Source organism: Sciurus vulgaris, assembly GCF_902686455.1.
Source record: "Sciurus vulgaris genome assembly, chromosome: 2".
NCBI lineage: Eukaryota > Metazoa > Chordata > Mammalia > Rodentia > Sciuridae > Sciurus > Sciurus vulgaris.
This window is the reverse complement of record NC_136462.1, coordinates 182,623,602-182,636,883: the sequence shown is the minus strand read 5'-3', so window position 1 is coordinate 182,636,883 and position 13,282 is coordinate 182,623,602. Positions and strand designations below refer to the sequence as shown.

At 41.9% G+C, this 13,282-nt stretch overlaps 1 protein-coding gene across 6 annotated transcripts in view; it reads left to right on the top strand.

Annotated features, from left to right (window-relative positions):
- The window catches only part of NDRG3 (NDRG family member 3), a 60,775-nt gene extending 50,522 nt beyond the window's left edge, over positions 1-10,253 (top strand). For 2 of the 6 annotated variants that reach the window (XM_079128312.1, XM_079128311.1), the window contains 5 exons: positions 3,151-3,198; positions 5,987-6,022; positions 6,114-6,165; positions 7,533-7,571; positions 8,590-10,253. In XM_079128312.1, coding sequence (XP_078984438.1) covers positions 3,151-3,198; positions 5,987-6,022; positions 6,114-6,165; positions 7,533-7,571; positions 8,590-8,771 — 357 coding nt within the window. In that variant the 3' untranslated portion in view covers positions 8,772-10,253. The remainder of the gene's footprint in view (positions 1-3,150; positions 3,199-5,986; positions 6,023-6,113; positions 6,166-7,532; positions 7,572-8,589) is intronic. The other 4 variants (XM_079128315.1, XM_079128313.1, XM_079128314.1 and 1 more) reach the window with 3 other exon arrangements.
- Positions 10,254-13,282: the final 3,029 nt, after the last annotated feature.

Here is a 13,282-nt window from a genome sequence, read left to right as displayed (position 1 = left end):
AACTAAGTACCTGTGTGAAATTACTCAATTTTTTTTTTTTTTTTTTTCCCGGCAGTCTTCACTTCTGCTCTATGTAGAGCAGAATGTTAAGGAGTAAGCCTTTTTTGGAAATGGTCTGATAACTAATTAGAAGTAAAGGAGCCAGGCATGGTGGCACATGCTTGTAATCCCAGCAGCACAGGAGGCTCAGACAGGAGGATCGTAAGTTCAAAGCCAGCTCAGCAACTTAGCGAGGCTCTAAGCAACTCAGCGAACCCCTGTCTCAAAATAAAAAATAAAAATGGGCTGAGGATGTGGTTAAGTACCCCTATGTTCAATCCCCAGTACCCCCCCTGCCAAATAACAAGTATAGACTTGGAGAGAAGATTTGGGGGTAGGGGAATGTTTGTAGGGTTAGATAGATATGAACATAGAATATATATCCATCTCTCTAAATTTCTCTGTGAAACATTCTGTGTCGGTATAAAATATATGGCATATCTCGTGCACAGAGGCAAATAACCCTCAACTCCCAACCTTTCCTCTAAAAAAGTTCCCCAGACATATGATAATGATTCTGATTCACCCAGAAGGAGTTTTGTAAAGGTCAGGCTTTTCTGTCTGTAAAGGTGATGATGATACATGCAATGAAAATATCTACCCAAAACATTTTTTAATATGTACTTAAAACAAGAAAATAGGATTTTTAAAGAAAATACCCAGAATCAGTATTGAGGTAAGTATTTCCATGAATCTTGGATCTGAAGTTATTTGCGTTTTGAAAATTGTATGGAACCAGATGCAGTAGTGCATACCTGTAATTCCTACTACCCAGAAGGCCGAAGCAGGAGGATTGAGAGTTCAAAGTCCAGCCTGGGTAACATAGCAAGACCTGTCTCGAAAACAAAAACAAAAACAACAACAAAAAAAGAAGTGTGGACTTAAGAGCAACATTTTCAATTATTTTTCAAGATGATAAAGTAACCTCATAGATAAGATCTCTTCCTCTTTCTGATTTCTGCATCCCAGCATTTATAGAGAAGAACTTCAGGAGTTACAGCTGTAGCATAGCTTAGATACTCTTCTGTTCACTCAAATTTGTCTTCCCTACCAGAGTATCTTATCCTACTGGTAGCTAAGATCCATACGTAGGGATTTCCATACGTAGAAGAGCAAGAAGAAACTGCAAATCCAAGTAGGATTGCCAGTTCATTTATTCATTCAGTATCATTTTTGAGCACCTCCTATTTGCTCAGTACTATGGAGAAAATAAGATGGAGTCTCTGTATGGTGGAGTTGGAAGGGTAAACATATCAGCAACCAATAATTGGAGGCTGAGGTATAGCCCAGTAGTACCACACTTGCTTGAGGCCATGGGTTCAGTCCCCAGCATGCACACAAAAAGATTATCAGTGGCCTACCAGATAGTGAAACCTCTTATAATATTATTGAAATTATATAAACTAGTGAGCCAAGGAAAGTTTGTTATATTAAATCCAGACTTAATTCTTCCAGAAAATATTTATAGAGCATATTCTATATTCTCAGCACTGTGCCTGACAGTTAGGGATCCAGTTTCTAAATTTTATCTTGTAAGTTAATGCATATTCATGGTAAACTTGTGCTTTTGTTTATTAGTGCACAAGTTTATTTGTTTATTAGTGTTATTTGTTTATTTGTTTATTATACATTGTCATTTGTATACAGCAAATCAAAACTCTGACTTGGCGATCATGGCATTTAGATCATCCCCTGATTTTTAGAAGAGTTTTGTATATCTTCCCATCAACAATACCCAGATCAAAAGTTCAGCTGAATTACTGGTTCTTGCCTAGGTAATTTTAATCACTCCCTAACTGGCTCACTGCCTTTGCAGTCTATTGTATAGACAGCTACTCTTCTGAAACAACTCACATCCTGTCACCTCAGAAACCTGGGGCTTCTTGCTTCTTCAGAACTCCAGACTGCTCCCCGCCTCACCTCTGTGTGCATCCTCACTTCATACTTGCTTCTGTGATCCCACATGTGCTCTGTACATTCATGCTTTCCCAAACTATAAAAGCCTTCAAACACCAACTTCTGCTCTTTATCTGTAGTAATTCTTATTGTCTTTCACAATTCACTCAGTCGTAATATTCTTTAAAGAGATTTCATTTTGCTTTGTATTATACTTTACCCCACCGAATTCTAAACTCTTAGCACAGATTTTATATGTGTGTTCTTTGCAAAAGAATGTAAAAGAGGAGATTCAGTTGATCAAAATAGCCATAAAACACTTCTGAGGGCTGGCATGTAGCTCAGAGGTAGAGCTCTTGCCTAGCAAGTGTTAGGCCCTAGGTTTGGATCCCCAGAACCCCCACATTCTGCTCCCCCTAGAAAAATATTGCTGAACCTGTGGGGCTGGAGATGTGTAGCTCAATGGTGGAGCATGTGATTAGCATGCACAAAGGCATGGGTTCAATCCTAAGTATCACCCCTGCCCCCCAAAAAAGAATCACTGAACCCAGAGATCATCTCCCCAAAGCATTTTTTTTTTTTTTTAGGTACCTGCCTTCATGTAAATATACCAGGCTTTAATACTACATTATAATGACTGCTATGAGAGAAAAAATCACAGGAGTTGAGCTTTAGACTGGAGAGCCATAGTCAGGTTATAAGGAATGGCATACCCACCATACGAGGGCCCCACAGAGGAATGAAAAGCAGGGCTGGGAGGTGCACAGGGCTCAGTCATCAAGGCCAGTTTTTCTGGCATCAAAGAGATCCCAGGAAGAGAGGGCCAGTTCACAAAGAAGATGCCTGCCCCCATGCTATGCAGCCAATAAGAAGACTCCTTAGATTCAGTATATGTATATAATTGTTAAAAGTTTCTACTTGTATCAGATTCAGAAAATGAAATTAGCCAGTTTTAGATCTGCTTAGATAAAAAATGCATCATATGGGCCAGGGATGTTATCTCAGTGGTAAAGTGCTTGCCTAGCACACACAAGGCCCTGGGTTCAATAACTAGCACTGCAAAATCTAAAACATGAAATTTATCATATATATCTTTCAGTCACCAAACTGAGCAGTTGGTCTTGCAAGAGTCTCATGCCAAGCTATTTCTTTATTTATTTTTCTAGCAACTCATAAAATTGTTTTTTTCTCTCTTTCTTTTTTTTTTTTTTTAAGGTTGAATGCAATTCTCGTCTCAACCCTATAAATACAACTTTGCTAAAGGTAATATATGTCTTCTTCTTTTACTGCCAACCACTTGTGAGTAAATTATACATGCTTCAAATTTTACTATGTTTGCTAGAACAGTTGCCCAGAAAGAGGTTAAAGTTTTTTTCTCTTTGAGTTTCTCTTTCCTCTTTTTTTTTTCCCCCTCAATATATATTCTAATTGTGGGGCTGGGGGTATAGTGTAACTCAGTGGTAAATTGTGTGCTTAGCATATATGAGGCCTGAGTTCAATCATCAGCACCTCCCTCCCACAAAATATATATATATACACATTTGGATATATATGCATACACACACATTCTCATTGTAGAAAATTGAAAAATAGCTGGGTATAATGGTGTATACCTATAATTCCAGTGACTCAAGAGTCTGAGGCAGGAGGAGTACAAATTCAATGCCAGCTCAGATGACTTCATTAGACCTTATCTCAAAAAGAACCGGAGATGTAGCTCAGTGGTAAAGCCCTCCACCCTGGGTTTAATCCACAGTACCAAAAATTTTTTTTTAATTATTCATAATTCTACTGCCCACGTGTAACTGCCTCTGGTAAAATATTGGTATCTTTTTGCTATACATTTTTTATCTTTAAGATCAGAGTATATTTAACCAGGCACAGTGGCACATGCCTGTAATCCCACCTTCTTGGGTTGGGAAGCTAAAGCTGGAGGATCACAAACCTTAGCAACTTAGTGAGAACCTGTCTCAAAATAAACAAGAAAAAGAAAAGGAGCTGGGGTTATAACTTGGTGGCAGAGTACCCCTGGTTCCATTCCCATACTGGTGGTAGGGGAGGAGCCAAGCACAATGGCACACACGGAGGCTGAAGCAGGAGGATCACAAGTTCAAAGCCAGCCTGGGCAACTTAGTAAAGCAGTATGTCAAAATAAAAAAGGACTGGTGGTGTGGCTAAGTGATAGAGGGCCTCTAGTACCACAAAAAATTAAAAAAAAAAAAAAAATCAGAGGATGTTTATAGTCCTGTATCTGTTTTCTTCACGTTTATGCCATAAATATTTTCCCATGCCATTAAAAATTTCATAAGCCTTATTGTGAGAATTAAGATAATAGATGAAAATTCTGCACATGCTAAATTCTGCTGTATTGGTAAGGAAGTTTCCAGTTACAGTATAGTAGTGAGGGTGGGTGTATTTTCTTTCTCTTAAAGCAAGTAGAAAGTGACTCTTTTACTAAATTTCTAAGGGCAATATCAAGTTTCTCCACCTTTCAGATGTATCCTAGTCAAGAGTTCCAACCTAGCATTGTCTCAACCTAGTTTTTCCTAGAGCCTCTATTAATAGATTCGGGTAGCTGACCTCCTACCTCCTACCTGGACTACTGGAGAGTTAAATGCAGATCTTCTTTGCTTACTGCTGTTTTCAGTCTGAAATATCTTTGCCTTCTTCCTTTTGTCTTTGAAGTGTGCTTGAAAGGGAAGTGTTATCACCAGAGGCAGTCCTTGGTTTCTAAAAATAGACCTGAGGTGAATGCTCTGAGGTGACCAAACCAAACTGTTCTGGGTTGATTGATGGGTTTGTCTAAAATATGAATGAAAAGTTTGTGGCTTCAAATTAGAATCAATATTTGAAAGCACCAAACTCAACTCTGCTTAGCATAGACAAGGTTATTTCTGGACAAATATGCCCATCTACTACATCAGTGGGCAGAGTGGATAGTTCCTATGGTTGACTGAACTGACTTTCAAGCAGTTTAATGTGAGTATTAGTCTTAGAAATAGTTACACCCAGTATCCTCTCCTTGCATTTAGTAACTTTTATGTTCTGTTCAGTTTTCAGCTCCTAAACTTCATGAAAATGTAGTTTGTACCAGTTTGGTCTATTTTATATTTGTCAAATTGAATGTTTGTTTCTTATCTTATGCCTGAAATTTTGAGGAGACTTGTTCCTTTTTAAGAAAGTTTTAATGCAAATTAAACCAAGAAGTTCACATCCCTTTAAAAAACAAAATGCTCTGTCAGTCTGAGTAGTACAGGGTCTGAGCACAGAACCACTGGAAGGGAAAGGCTGGGCTCCTGCATGGCCCTCATGCCCTAGGAACAGTACTCTGCATCTCCACGAGCTTATTAGAAATGCTTGCTCTTGAACCTTACCCAAACCTATTCAGTCAGAATCTCTGGGACAGGAACCCCAGAATCTGAGGGGTTTTGTTTTAAGTGGTGCTGGGAGTTGAACCCAGGACCTTGCACATACTAGAAGTACTTTACCACTAAGCTATACCCTAACCCCAAGAATCAGAATTTTAACAAGTAGTTCCGATGTATACTAACAACCTGTAAGAATAACTGGCGTTAAGGCTTATGAAGTAAAAAGCAGTGACATCAAGTTAGTGGGATTCAGCCTCTGGTTTTGATTAGGGAACTCCCCTTTGTCATGGAATGAAGAGAGTGTAGAGTTGAAAGGGGACTTCAAAATCACAAATCACTGTGAAGTCAGGATCACACTGTTTGAAGACTCTGCAGTAACATTCTTCAGGTGGAGGGAGAACCAGGGTTGAAAGTAGTTGCCTACTTCTATCAGCCCATTGGAAAACCCATGCCATGGGCCTGAAAGCCAGATCCAGCTTCTAGGGATGAATACAAACTGAGTAATTCTTTCCAGTTTCTGTCTAGCATCTCCATCTTTGTATAGAGTACACTGAGGAGATGTAAGCCTGTATATGGTTAAGGAACCCAAAATTCAATATTGTCCTGTTTGAAAGAACTGGGATGCTTGGAGCATTTCCCTTAAATATAAGTCCCAGCTGACTTTCATATTTTTCCTCTTCCAGATGGCAGACTGTGGGGGACTACCCCAAGTAGTTCAGGTAAAAAGTTTGTTTTTTAGGAAAAAGTCTCCCATTCAGTTCTACCTCTCTGCCTGTGAAAAAATTAATGCTTTTTTGTTTTGTCCCCCAGCCTGGGAAGCTCACCGAGGCCTTCAAGTACTTTTTGCAGGGAATGGGCTACAGTGAGTACTACACAACTTTCTGTCTAGCAGAGATTTATGTGTGATGGGGTCAGTTTGACATCTGGTAGGCCTTAATTCTCAAGGTATATCCTCTGTGCTAGCCAGCCTTAAAAGTAGAAAATGAAACCTTTGTGGAACATTCATTGTGTGTGTGTGTATGTGTGTGTGTGTGTGTGTGTCTGTGTGTGTGTGTGTATAACACACTTATTAAGCACTTACCTTTTGTCAGGCAGTATGTACTCTTAACCTAAGAGGTAAAGTTCTGTTATTAGTCCCATTTTTTAGAAGAGGAAACTGAGGATCAAAGAAGCTAAGCACATTCCCCAGGGTTAACAATGCAACTACAGAGCCATGATTCAGACCTTGGCAGTCTTACTGCAGAGCCCACAGTTTTAACCACTGAAGCTTAGGCTATCCTAGCTGTTAATCAGAAGTTACAACTTGCGTTTGAACTCAGCTAGTTAATAACTCCTGACCTAGAGAAACAGAAGTGGGACTCCAGAAAAAAAAGGGTAGTATCCTCAGTGAAATCTATTCTTCCACAAGAGTTGAACTTGGAGGATATATTAGAGCAAGTGAAGGATGTGTCCATATCATATGCCACTATCCTGGTCTCATGTATTGCGAGACCCTTGAGTCTTTTTTTTTTTTTTTTTTTTTTTTTTTTTTTTTGCAGTGCTGGGGATCGAACCCAGGGCCTTGTGCTTGCAAGGCAAGCACTTTACCGACTGAGCTATCTCCCCAGCCCGAGACCCTTGAGTCTTGTTGCAAAAAATTCACTTGCTCCTTTCTTGCAGTCATAAGAAGGAAAACCCTTTCACCCAGGTACAGAGCTCTTTACCCACTTGGGTGATTTTTCCCCATCTCTGGTATCAGTGTGGATAATGGCCATTCGTGACCTGCCTGGGCAGCTGCTCTGGGCAGCTAGACCTGGATACAGCCCTGTATCTGTCAGGCAGACCATGTGTGTCTTGTCTAGAGTGACTCTGTCGTCTGTCTTGAGTTGCTACCAACCGAGCCCATACCCATGGCCCTCTAGCTCACTGGAAGGAGCAGAAATCCCCTCCTAACCTATTCTTATCCCTTCCTAAGAAACAGCTGATCTTGTAGCTCATTTCTGATCCAAAGCAGGGTGACTGTGTAAATTGGAGGGGAAAATAGTTGCCTTTGTCTGTTTGAGAAAAATGACATCCAAGATTATACTAAAGCAACACTCAACCTCTGGGACCATAACACTTCCTCTCTGGGACCATAAAATAAACTTTGATCCCTTGCTTAGAATATTGTCTGTCTACTAGGCAGCCAGGGTTGCTACTTGGCACTCTAGATCACTAACCTGCCTCTTCCTGTGTCCATCCTGCTTCCAGTCCCGTATGTGCAACTCAGTCACCTCAGCACTGAGTCAGGTACCTTCCTCTGTGCTGGCCTTACCTGCCCTCCGCCATGCTCTCCTGGCTGCATTGGCTGCCTGCAGCATGTCCGCGATTTTTCTGTGCAGTGAGAGCCTGATAGAACGTGGCTCATTGTGCTCCAAGAGGTTTAGCCTAACCGTCCAACCCTGGTGTCCAAGGGAGAAGAAAGGATCCAGTTATAATGCCTAGGGCTTCTCTTATCTTCCTAAATCGAGGGTCACAGCAGCAACTGAAACTTAATAGGCAGGGCCCCTCTTGTACCACCACCTACTGATCTTTGAGGTAACTCCCAAACATGGGAATTGAAGGCAGCCTTGACTCTAGGTAGAAATGTCCAGAGAACTCCTCAGGTAATGGCATCTTTTGACTCCAGCATTGAAATGACAGCCGGGTGGTGGCTGGTGCCTTAGGATGATAAGCAGGGAATTTAGGCCAGGTAAGGTCCTGTCCAGCCCAAGCTAGAAGAATGTTCGGGTCACAGCAGTGGCAGAACAGGAGTCTGAATTAAACCTCCCCAGAGCTCTGGCCTCCACCCATGCCTTCTGCACACCCTAGACAGCCAGGGCAGCCTGTGGACACGGATGGTAGTCTCGTTGTATCGGGCTTGCACTGTGTTTGTGAAACACCTTCATATTTGTGTGGTTTGTCTTTCTTTTGTTTTGGTTTAGTCTTGCATGTACTGCAGGTTTTGGTTACCTAAATGGGTTCCCAAAGCCTCCCTCCTTATCACTGAATGGTGTGGGCACAGCTAAGAGTCTACTCTTATCTTAGGACTTCCCTTTGTTCTACTGTGACAGAAGAGCTAGTCCAACCAAACCCAGAGGATTAGAGTGGCCTTGCATTCAGTCATTAATCGAGAGCAAATACTACAAAATGGGGGTGGCTGTCTTTTGTTCTGATTGTCATTGTAAGTGGGTTGGGAAAGCTAAACATAAAGCCTTTGGCGAAACATGTAGATTAGCTGAGTTTAACCAGGGCTCCATCTTCTAGTCCTCTTGGTTCTTTGTTACAGTACCATCTGCCAGCATGACCAGGCTCGCCCGATCCCGAACCCACTCAACCTCGAGTAGCATTGGCTCTGGAGAAAGTCCTTTCAGCCGGTCTGTCACCAGCAATCAGTCAGATGGAACTCAAGAATCCTGTGAGTCCCCTGATGCCCTGGACAGACACCAGACCATGGAGGTGTCCTGCTAAGCAGATGCTCCTCCCCGGACCATGCAAGTCTACCCTTCTTCAGACGACACTCCATAATATAACATTTCATCCCGTAAACTGGCCTCCTCTATCTTTAACTCATGCATGGCCACTGAACCTCTCCTAGTAGCCTGGATTTATCATTCTCCGCCCACCTACCCTTTTTTTGTATCTTCCAAGAACCACATCCATGCCATTACTGTAACATTCCAGCATCTTTAGCTGATCCGATCTCTACATCTTCTCTTGCCAGCTTTTCCTATGTTCCCCTAATGATGTATCTGATAAGATTCTTTGATTCCCAACTCCATGTGTGTGCAAGCACGCGTGTCTGTGTTTGTGTGTGCTTAGTTCTGTGATTTTAGACATGCTTCCTTGTGGCGCTTCTGCAAAAACAGAAAAAGGGACCTTTTTTTTTTCTTTCTTTCTTTCTTTTTTTTTTTTTTTTTTTTTTGCATTCCCAATGTTTTTTTTTTTTTTTTTTTAAGGGAAATGTTCAGAACAGATATCTAAGTGGGGTAAGCCACTAGATTCTTTTGGTTCCAAATTGGTCAACAAGATTTGCAGAGTGATTTCTGAAGAGAGCAGCTCTGAGGAACGTGGAAAAGCATAATTACTGTTTGAAACAGTGATTGATTGTGACCAATAGCAGAAGTGTTGCCTGTCACATAAGAGGTAGGCAGAGTGGACAGCCACCTCCCTTTGTCCAAATGGATTCACAATGCATCCTGTAAAAAAAGGGAGGGATGTACCCTGCTGGAACCCCATGAACAATGAGGTTCTGACAAAACAGGGAGTTTAGTCCCAGGGAGTAGCTTAATTACTGAACTCTCAGCACAGAAGGATGGAAAACAAAATGCTAGGCCTCCGCTCTGCAGGGCAAAACCGCTGTCACTGAGCATCTGTTACCACTTATCAGACATCACATCTACAAGAAGTGCCTCCCAAGTATATGGTGAAGAGTGGTTCTCCATTCCTCAGTCCCAAAAAAGGGAGAGGTATGGCTTAAACATGTCAATGGTGAGGACGTGAAAGGGGGAAGAGCAACAGTCATTAACACAATTTCATGTTGAGTAATTGTAGCCTTGATTTCAGCAAACTCCTGGAAGCCAAACAAAATGGATGTAGAACCCACTTCCGAAAGTCTTAATCCTATGAACTCCCTTTTTGTAGAAGGGAGGCACCCAGTCTGTAAGGGAAGCCAGCCACATCCAGGTAAAATTGTAGCCTCCAGTCTGCTGTTAGCAAGGGTGTCAGCAATGGGAGAAGGGTGAGGTAATTGTGGAGATCCATGCCATAAGCAGGAGCCCAGCTCTCAGAAGCATGAGATGCAAGCTCAGGGTTACACAGTTCCGAATCTTGAAAAAGAGACTTTTCAGACACATTGTTTGCTTTCTGCTAAGATAAGGAATGCATCACTCTGCCAGAGTACAACTTTTTACAAATTATTAATAAAGCTGTATATGTGTCATTGTTACCTGATTGCTGGTGTTATTTTTCTCAAGCCACTCACTGGGGCTCAGGGAGTGGCTGAATAACTGTGTGCTGGTTCTCTGCTGTATGTTTTCACATTCATGATCACTTATCCCACCCAGTGACACTGTCCATTTATAGGGAGGATATGAAGCTTTGGGATAATTCGTCCAAGGTCATACAACTAGTAAGCCCAGCCTGGACTGAATCCATGTCCATCCCAATGCTATTGTTGATGGATGAGAAGCTGAGGTCTGGGAAAGGCATTGCACATCTTGGCTCCACACCAATGTGGAATTGCTGCATCCCACCTATCAGGTAATAATCGGCAACTACTTTTCTGGGGTCCCCATGAGAGACCAGGATGTTCTTCTCCATAAGTGGCTGAATTTGCACCCATCAAGAATAATTTCAGGGGCTAGGGATATAGCTCAGTTGGTCGAGTGCTTGCCTTGCAAGCACAAGGCCCTGGGTTCAATCCCTAGCACCAAAAAGAAAAAATAATAATTTCAAGGGACTGGGGTTGTGGCTCAGATGGTAAAGCACTTGCCTAGCATGTGTGAGGCACTGGGTTAGATTCTCAGCACAACATATTACAAATAAAGGTCCATTGACAATAAAAATATATTTAAAAAAATAATTTCAAGACGGGTGCAGTGGTACATGCTGGCATGTAGTCTAGCTACTCAGGAGACTGAGCCAGGAGGATCACAAGTTCAAGACTAGTCTGGGCAACTTAGCAAGACCTTGTCTCTGAATGAATGAATTCACTGAATGGTGGGGAAAGGGGGCCTGGGGATGTAGTTCCGTGGTAAGGTGCATTCTTGGCATGTTTGAAACCCAGCACCAAAAAAGGTGGGGGAAAGCCCACATACTTCATCAAACTCTCATGGCAGCCCTGCAAAATGGGTGCATCTGTTTTACAGACAAGGAACAATTCAGGAAAGTTGAGAGATTTGACCAAAGTCACCTAACTTGAAAAACTAGTTTCTCGTTCTTCCAGAATCAATGCATTTTTTTGTTTTATTCAACCTTTCTTTGAGCACCTTTCATAGACAAGGCTCTTAGCACCTTCCAATAAGTTGTCTTCTGTTGACCCAGTGAAATACATACTATTTCCAGTTTATGGATACAAAAACAGACCCAGAGTTAGTTTACAAATGGTCACAAAACTAATAATTGACTATATGGGAAAGTTTCCTGTACTACATTCAACACTTCTGTGAGCAAATGTGTGAGGTTTTCCCCATACCAATTAATTCTCTTAACAGTCTAGACACCAGCTAGGTACCTTACAATTCAGTTGTGACACTATCTAGAGTTAGTGCAGACTCTAGTCCCACAAGCTGCACCCCCACTTCACATGCCAGTTGGAAATAGTAGATCCCATGTTACTCATCTGTACAACTGGGGTACAAATAGATTCCCACAGCTGCCTCTGTAGGTTTGGCCATTTGTTTTGATGGCTCACAGAACTCAGGAAAAGATGTTTACCAGTTTATTAAAAAGGATATAGATGGACAGCCAGATAAAGAAATACATGGGTAAGCCAGGTGTGATGGCATATGCCTATAATCCTAGCAACTCAGGAATCTGAAGCCGAAGAATCCCAAGTTCAAAACTAGCATCAGCAATTTATTGAGACCCTGTCTCAAAAAATTCAGAGGGCTGGGAATGTGGTTCCATGGTTAAACACCTCTGGGTTCAATCCCTAGTACCAAAAACAAAGAATGCCCCTCTTCTCTAGCCCTTTCAGCTCTGTTACCAAGTCCCTGCAGAGGTACATATCAGACCAGCCTTCCCTAGGAGCAAGGGAGAGACCCAGGGATCACAGAAGTGAGCTCTAACTGGCAAGGTACCAGAAAAGTCTGCAGAATGTGAACTGTATTAAGAGCATTTCAGTATAATACAAGATTTTGTGTTAAAGAGCAGCTGTCTCCAGGAGTACCAGGCCCCTTGAGGAGGAGGCAGCAGGTGGCTGTATTAAATTTTTAATGAGCTGTGGGCAGTGTGATTCTGTCAGATTCTTTGTCCTGCACCAGAGATTCTCAAGCTAAGGCATGCATCAGAATCACCTAGAGTGCTTTTGAAAACATTGGGGGTTATATATATAAATTAGATAGATAGATAGATAGATAGATAGATAGATAGATAGATAGATAGATAGATAGATAGATAGATAGATTAGATAGATAGATAGAGCAAACATACCTGGGTCCTGACCCTAGCATTTCTGATTTAATAGACCTGAGATGGGAACTGAGGATTTACATGTCTAACAAATTCTGAGATCATGCTGAGGCTTCTGGTCTGGTACCATACTTTGAGAAATACTGTCCAGATTTTTCCTCCCAATACTGGGGATTGAACCTAGGACCTTAAATATGCTAAATACATTGGTGATAGAACTACCACTGAGATATACCCTCAGCCCCCAGAACTTGATACTCAAAGTGTTCCCCGACCAGCTCCATGGGTATCATCTCGGAAGCTTGCTAGCTGAACACAGTGCCACACACCCATGATCCCAGCTACTCGGGGGGCTGGGGTAGGAAGATTGCAAGTTTGAGGTCAACCCAGACCAATTAGCAAGACCCTGTCTCAATAAAAAGGACCAAAGAGGCTGAGGTTATGGCTCAGTGGTAGAGTGCTTGCCTAGCACATGTAGAACTGGGTTCAATCCTCAGCATCACACACAAAAGTTATTAAAAGGAAAAAAAAAAAAAAAAAGGACTAAAGAGCAAAGAGCAGGGGATGTAGCTCGGTGGTAGAGCATCCCTGGGTCCAATCCCCAGTACTGCAAAATAAAATTTTTATGAAGAGAAAAGAAGAGAGACAGAAAGATGGAGACAGAGAAGAAAGGAAGAAAAGTAAAGAGGGAGAGAGAAGGAAAAAAGAGAAGAAGGAAAGGAGGGAGAAAGAAATGCAAAATCTTGCTGCGTCCAGTATTGCACACCTGTAATCCCAGTGGCTCAAGGAGCTGAGGCTGGAGGATTGTGAGTTCAAAGCCAGCCTTAGCAAAAGTAAGGCACTAAGCA